At 31.4% G+C, this 8,749-nt stretch overlaps 1 protein-coding gene across 1 annotated transcript; it reads right to left on the minus strand.

Moving 5' to 3' along the window:
• Positions 1 to 1,529: 1,529 nt before the first annotated feature.
• Positions 1,530 to 6,643, minus strand: LOC124358184. Its single transcript, XM_046810475.1, has 4 exons — positions 5,971 to 6,643; positions 5,608 to 5,879; positions 5,070 to 5,138; positions 1,530 to 1,631 (listed from the first exon to the last, which is right to left on the minus strand). Exons 1-4 carry the CDS (start codon positions 6,641 to 6,643, stop codon positions 1,530 to 1,532), a joined length of 1,116 nt encoding a protein of 371 aa, XP_046666431.1.
• Positions 6,644 to 8,749: the final 2,106 nt, after the last annotated feature.

Genomic DNA, 8,749 nt, shown 5'->3' on the forward strand with positions numbered 1-8,749 from the left:
TTTAATAAGTTATTTCAATCTTGGCAAAGGCAGCCAATAAATTTAGAGAGAACTTGTATGGAAGAGAAAGGTCGGTATTCTGATTCCCCGGGATGGTTGTTGCTTAGCAACCAACAAATGAAGTCCTCCTCATTAAATTCCACCTATCAATTATTGGTATTGTAATAATGAGCACATTGTGTGCCTACAGTATATGACGTCATGGTGGCGGAGTAACGCCTCTGTTCGAAACTTGGTCCATTCCGTTTATCAGGAGATGAATAAGTTTGCAGAGTGGTAATTAGATTACACATATAGGATTGTTTAAAATTTAAATAAATCTAACATTTTTCTATTTTATTCTGATTTATTTTTACATTTACACAAGCCTACTATTACAGGTGCTACATAAAGTATTGTAACATTAATTAAACTCTACATGATACTTGCTTATACCCCAAATGTATTAACTATGTGTTTTCTAAAATATATTCATACGTATAACATTTAATGTTGTCCTCTAACAAACAATTTGTATATTTTCAAAAATCTAAATATATTAGACTATTAACCTACGAATACTATAAACGAGTGCCACTGTTTATAGAATGTTTGATTTAGATCATGAATTAGTAGTCCAGGTACCGAACATATAATTATAATTCAACTCAGAATAATTTATAATATAAAATGTAATTTATATTAATAATATACCATTTACTAACTGACTTAAAATATGTTTAATATTATCTTGATGACATGCATGAACTAGAGAGTGCGTATACGAAACATCCATTATAATAACACATAATAAATACGATTAAATACGATAGCTAACATAATTTATTCATACTTGGTATCAATCAAGCCAACTGATTTATTGTACACAATTAGGCTTAAATGAGTTCGTAAACAATCTTTTTTGTTTTATAACCAACTGGCTATTTACACTTCTTAAAACTGTTTTAACGGTTATATTTTATTTTGAATATCAATTTAATGAAATAAGTCGTATTTTACACACATGTAACAGTTTTACTCAAACTTTGAACCTATATAGGTATAGAAATTCAGTACATAAATTAAGTGCTTTTAAATATAAATATTAATTTCAAGGAGGTAGACTTTTCAATTCTAAAACAAACTTTATGTAAAAATACCATGTACTATTTTAATTTTCAAAACCAAACAGGTTATTGTATGATATTGTTAATATGGTAACCGTAAATCAGTTCTTCCTCTATTCTGCATGGGGTACACACTACTTTAACTGTTAACACTTCACTAGCTATTGTACATACGGATACCCTTATAGCTCCACTATCGAAATCATACAGAGGTTACGTGTCTTTACAAATCATACAGAGGTTAAGCATCTCTAAAATCCAACCCAATTATGTATTGGGTGTATTAACTAATCAAACAAAGGAAAAGGTAATGATTGAATGATTTCAGATTGATACAAGTTGACGTTGAAAGGCTTGTTAACCATTTAAAGATATTGTTGTGTGCTTGATTCAACCAGAACAGCATAACCCTTGATCTGTGCACTATTGGGTAATACGATTGACTCTGTCGAAGAGTGTAACAGATGCTGGATTAGACTGGAACTGTATAAGAATCACCAGGTAGGTAGTCACCGAACTTGCAATCTGGAATTGCAACACAGAAATTGTTACTTTCATCAATTATAATTTCATTGCATATTATTGTTATTTGTTTTGTTTATAAGGGGGCCGGCTTCTCCTTTTTTTTAAATTAAATTAAAATTATTCTTTGAGATGTTTATAGAAATGGGAAATTCAGTGACCTGAAAATGAATGGAAACAAGCGATAACGCTTAGCTATGCGATAGAATTCTCGATATGAGTAATTTCGTGCAAACTTATCCTCACTTATGTCATAAACCCGTGTCGGGAGAAACAGATCTCTGAAACTGCTTGAGAATCAATGCAGGTCACAAAATAGCTCAATATGATTTATGTAATTATTATTACTTTGCTTCTTCATAAAAGATAGGTAGTTCACATTGTATGAAATAAGACTACGACTCACCATGTACCACACAAATAGTTCCTTGAAGTTGCCTGTAAAATTTTAAATCCATAGCTGATTTCATTTTCAAGGTTTTATTGCGGATATAAAGGCACAAATCCGTAAATAAAATAAATTTTTAAGCTGCCAGGACAGAAAAATTGTGCCGACTTATTAATGACGGGCTTGAAAGGCGCTTGACAGATCCATGGATACACATGATCCTTCATAGACAAAATTCTTGTATATGTACCATTTTCCGTACAAAACTTATAGTATATAGCAGAAAAGAAGGCTTCCTGTGATTAAGTAAATAATACAAAGGCTCAGTTCATTTACACAGAGGAACATACCGATTAATAAACATAATGTCGTCTAAGTGAAAAATCTTTAAATGCAAACTTAATGTCTATAACTCAATTTACTCTTTGATAGCCAACAAAAACGGACAGGCAGGCAGATACATAGATATGTTGAATACTTAATGATGGCTCTGCTAAATATAGAAATTTCAAGTTTATAGCTCAATTTGTTCTCTTGAGGTGACCTAGAGCCTTTGCAACGCTTCTTCAAATCTCGTGGTGGGACATTCATCGTCATTTAACTCTATTTTGTCTATTTAAAAATAAACTTATACGATAGAGTATTAAATGATAGAATATAACGAACGTCGTACCAACCAATCCACGAAAAATACGTTAAAATGTTATTTAACTGAATACAATTCTGTTTAAAAATTTGTTTATTTTATGATTTCCCTCTTTGATATCATGGTTAACCATAAAACAAGCGTGAAAATGTTCGTTAAGCTCAGCAAACTCATATGGAGTGATATACACCATAATCGAAATCGATGTTGCCAATATTGATATGAAGCTTCGTGCAAAGCTTGACGTAGGTACTTTATTACTAGGATAACATACCAAACTTAATTTTTTAATGTTTAATTCAGCAACCCTTGTACTAAAACAAATCGAGAGAGATAATAAACAGATGAGTATTGTTGGTCAGTTGAGCGTATGTTGCAAAAGCTTGCGATTCAATATTTTGTAATATTGAGTTGTGTTTAGATGTTGCATACATAAATGTCGTACCAATTGATATTCTGGCTTATTGAAGTCATTGGTTTATAAACGAAGATAAACTTCGAGTCTACAAGTCAGCTCGATATATAGTGCGGACAGACGGATAAACCAACAAACATTATATTTCTCTAGAACACGAGTAATAGGTTTCGCTAACGTTCAGCAATTCTAAAACAATCGAGGGGAATCACGATCTGGTGAGTTGTGAGCTGCAGAGGATTTCAAATTCTCACAACCCAGTTAAAATTCAATCAACTTTAACATCAATTAATTAATATTTGTGTAAATAGATGACGTCACTTGGACTGTTTTGAAATGTAAAATACCAATCAATTATACAATTGGTCTTCATAATTATCCATTGTATAAGCTGTTTCTTAATTATGTTACCTATTCAATTTTAATTTATTTCTACATTATTGACTGTTCATTATTGGTTTTGAAGTTGCTATTATAATAGACGTTCTCTTATTTCTCGTTATAGGTTATAATATTCTATTGTAGTCTTCTTATGTGTATTATTCCTGATATATTAACTTTATATATTATATTATGAATATGTTCCACATCGGTGTACTGTTTCCTCGTGTCACATAATTAAAGTGCGTTGTACTACATAGAGAGCAATAAACAAATTCTGACACCAATACTACCTTCCCCGTTAAATTACAATCACCAATACAATTATGTTCTGATCTTCTATAGTAAATAATATGCAGCCTTATCAATACTTGCTATAGAAAGTCCTTAGCTAATTCTATACTCAGTCTATACGCTCCTGACTATAGCTTTTAGTGTTGTTAAATTACTTTTTTCCTTAACTTAACTCAAATAAGCAATTACACCTATATAGGTGAATCGGTTATTATAATTAATTTTATAAAATTATGAACATAAGAGGAATTACTTGATTTATAAACAGTAAGGATATTTTTCACTGCACGAATATTGAAAACTATATAAAACTAGGATTGTTACTTACTGAAGTTAGAATATGGCTTCGAACAAAGAAAAACCCTCGAGCAGAGAGTTGAGCATTGTGGTAAAGCAGTTGAAGCAAAAATAGTTTCAGCTGTAACAATATTTTGATCAAGTAAATTAATTTGCTTCATATAATAATATATAGTTAGTTACATATCACTAAACGTGGTTATATTATTATTTCATCACAAGGATTTGAGAATAAATGTTTTAAAATCTAATATTTATATCAATAAGCGTATTATAAATATCAGAAATAATATTAAATAAAACTCGCATCTTACAGTGAATGTCCTTGATTAGCATCGGTCGCCACTTTATCCTTTGTCAAGTTGAACACTGTTGGAGATAAATTTAGTTTTAACATTTATGATATTTAAGATTATGTCACTGATATGTATATATATATTTTTTACGGTATTGTTAATTATATTACGTTATGCTTCCTTACACAAAGTTTATACACGAATGATGCCTGGTTTCGAGAAGATTGCATAAGGCACATGAACTTTTAAAGAGTATTCGAGACGGTAACGGGCAAGAAGAAGTACAAATAAAATAATGATAAATTATATATACTATATATATATATATATATATATATATATATACTATATATATACTATATATATATATATATATATATATATATATATATATATATATATATATATATATACACATATAATAGCTATAACTCTCAGTTATTTGTATAAGTTTGTAGATTATTCCGAACGTGACACATGCAATAACATTGGTGGTTAATAGCGTGTTATTGCGATAGGTATAATCAGAGCTATATCAAAGAAAGAGAGAATTGTTACATTCACTAAATGTCTTAATACGAGAATTGTTAGAATTTTAACTTGTTGGTAGTTTTCTTTTGTAACAACTTATCACTTATGAAATAACATATGTTACTTCAAAATGAAAATAAACTAAAGAGCATTGAAACATAGTTCTTATGTAATAAATATTTTCAAATATTACCTGTTTCCTGATATTCTTACTCAAATCCCTATTCAACAGTCGGCATATCATGGGCGCTGTCTCGTTTGCCTGAAACATTAATTAATATCACAAAATAATATATCTTGATTTTATAACTATTTTAGATAGTATTTTATAGTTGCTGTATTAAGTTCATTTATTATTTTATATAAGAAGTATATATAAAACATGATGGTGTTCTTAGCAATGTACTTTGAATAAAATTTACTCATATCTCAGTGTTTCTACAAAATTACCAGTTATACAAAGAACTGATACCAATAAATTTTCGTTCAGAGCCTTAATTTAAAAATAATTCTCGCTTAAATTTGAGCCGTCGTATGGAATCTTAATATATTAAACAGTTTAAAAAATAACGATGAAAATACTCGTTACTATTTGGTATGATAGACAGAAATTACTTAACACGTATATTTTAGCAACAATTAATACATCGACTTAGAATCAACAATTTATTGGACAGATTAATTATTCTCAAAAGGTATTCAAGAAGTATAAATAATCAGTGACGTCATACAGCATCAGTGACGTCAGTGCTGGGTCGCACCAGTAGGACCAGGTGGGACACGTGGGTGATGGCCCAGACCCCTTGCATCACAAGGAATGATACCTGCCCCGGCCGCAAGTGAAGGAACAGATAGTAGAGGGTGATAATGATGTGGACAAAGGCAGAGAACACTGCAGCCAACAACTGGTTACCGTAGAACACATTGGCGTGTTTTACTGCGTCACACAGCAACCAGTACAAATCCATCAGTTCCCTCAATTTGGTGACACAGGAAGTATCATCTGCAACATCAAATGTGAATACAAATTATTCAAAAACAGCTTCAGTCACTTCAGAGTCAAACGATGTTAAATTCCTTTCCAACGGAGTTACCTTGGATGGCCACAATATTGGCTAAATCGTGGTTCTTCAAAAGTTGACCGAAACTCTTATTAATCACTACCTTTTTGATGCTTTCGTTGACCAGTCTGAATCGCGTGACTATGTTCTGAGTCACTGTGGTGAACTGGATGAACAAGGATGCTGCGACAAAGTACAGGGTCAACACCGGGATATAGTACACGAACGTGTTACGTCCTTCGGATTCGAAGAAGGACTCCTGCACCACATTGGTCACACACAGAGTAATCATGTAGGCGACAATTGCAAACACTTTAGGTTTTTCACAGCTTTCACATTTTTCACCGAAATACAGATCTACTTTACCCAAAAGATAACATATCTCGATGAATTTCTTGTAATGCCTGAAAGACATCATGAACACGACTAGAGCCATGATGTTGAGAGATATGACGTCTAACATGACAGCAAATATTGCAGTGTAGCTCGTCATGCGGATCGGATCTCCATATTGTCTCCCGTGGTAGTCTATGTAGAGTGTTATCTGAGGCAGACAGGTCTGCAATATAATGACAACCCAACCCCACACACACACTGTGAAAGAGAATGTGATTTCTTTCCCACCACTAGAGTCATTTTTGTACTTCAGAGGCAAGCCTCCAAAGATCTGGCCGAACAGAACTACTTCCTTTGCTATAACTTGCATTTTATCTATATAACAGTGATTACAGCCCTGTCATGAACATCAGTTACTCCTTCAGGGACGATTTGTTTTCATTAATCACGTCGAATAGAATGGTTGTCGTTTTGTCAATACTCTTTAAAGATTGTCATGAAGAATATTTACAATTCTTGTCTTTTTAAGGTGTAGAAAGACATTGTTGGTGTGTTAGTTTTCTTCTTCAGTGAAAACGTGACAGCCAATGGAAATGATATGTAAACTTTAGTCATTGACCCACTAATCAATTGCGGAAGAGTTGGTTCTGTCTCTTTTTCCACAAAATATATATTGAAACATTCATTTTATGCTTTATTTACCTCTTGATTTTAAATATCAATACATCTACATTTAAGGCATACGTTCAGTAAATATTTATTTATGAAAATTCGTATGATATGCATCTATTCTTGTATTGTACCTGTGCGAGTAAATTATTATAAAAACCTGTTCACAATAATTAAAAAAGTTTATTTTTCAAATATTGCCTTAGATATTTTTTTTCAGATTACCTTCTTCATAGTTCAATATTTATTATATTGTAATAATAAACTTCTATTAAATTGATAACCAAAAAATGCGCTCAATCACCTATGAATCAATTTCGTTAACCTTGATTACCTCTGCCAGTAGAGTCTACAGATACAATAAAATTTTCATTTAATTCTGAGCCTTCACATATTATTATGGAAATCTTTGTTCATAACCTAATGTGTTTATTAATTTGGATTCAAAAATTAAATTTTTACAATATAAGTCCAAAGGCTGAAAATATTTAAGACATCTCATAATGAACAGCTGTGCTACAGAGATCAAAATCCACATGAAAAATTCCCTTCCGTAATAATAAAACTCTTAAATTTGAAATAACATTTAAATATCATCACATAGGCACGAGGAAGCATTATAGGTATTTATAATTATTGGAAGTAATTGATTTCTTGAAAGATTGATGGTTATAGCTAAGTTTATCTTGAATTTTTAAGCTGTCGTAAAAATAACAAATTTGTAAGAGTAAAATTAAATGAATAATCATTAAATGTATTAATCCGAATAATTAGCCGATATCTTACTTTCAAAGACAGTGAATCCTCCCCTCTCTCTTTCATTATCTTGGACTCTTGTTGATCGTGCACGGCATAATTAAATACGGACTGATTAACCTAAAATAAACATGTTTTATTCACAGAGCACAAAACTTCGAAGAAATCCATCACACAGGATAAATATTTCAATTCATCACATATTTCAGGTGATCAACAGAAACGTTATAAGAAAACTAAAATATGCTGAATTTACTTTCAGCGCATGATTAATCAACTTGTAAAATCCCGCTCAGTTTCTTCCATTATCCTATTTCTTTAGTAGCTATGGCTATACTAAATCGTCAAAATCAAATATGTGAGAATATCGAGATAACTTTAATTAGTTACGCCGGACTGTTTAGAGTTTCAACCTATTACGGCGGGGAAAACGAGTGCGAAGCTGCTGCTTACAGCTATACAATAGTGTTAACAGTTATCATTAGAGGAAATGTATTCGTTTAATCATTAACCTAACACATATTTTGAACATTGAAGATTTCAAAATTCATTTAAACTTTATCATGGGATAAAATCAATTTTAGGAAAATAAAATGTGGTTTTCGACATTTCGATTTAAGGATGAATTTGTGTAATCGCCCAGAATATGTGCTCTCGTTTGTTATACGTTGGTGTGTGCCACACAATTCTGGAATATTTAAATATTCTATATTGTCCTGGCCTTCTTGGGCGCCTCGAGGTCTAGGACTTATTGCATTGCGTGATCCCATGTTTGCTGTAATTCCTATCACCAACCGCTTCCTGCCGACGTGAGGAATATTCGTATGTTAATAACAGATATTATAAAGTTGTATTTACTTAGGGAGTTACATTTAACATAAATGGTGTCATATTTATAACGATAATGAACAGTTATAGGAACTAATTACATAAAAAATGAAAATTGGTGCATCATTTCGTACATAAACAAAAGAAAACTTTAATTAAATAGACATACAGTAATTTATTAAGACAAATTGTGTACGGTGCAGTACATAAATAATGAAGTTAA

The sequence above is a fragment of the Homalodisca vitripennis genome, chromosome 3, assembly GCF_021130785.1.
Source record: "Homalodisca vitripennis isolate AUS2020 chromosome 3, UT_GWSS_2.1, whole genome shotgun sequence".
Classification (NCBI taxonomy): domain Eukaryota; kingdom Metazoa; phylum Arthropoda; class Insecta; order Hemiptera; family Cicadellidae; genus Homalodisca; species Homalodisca vitripennis.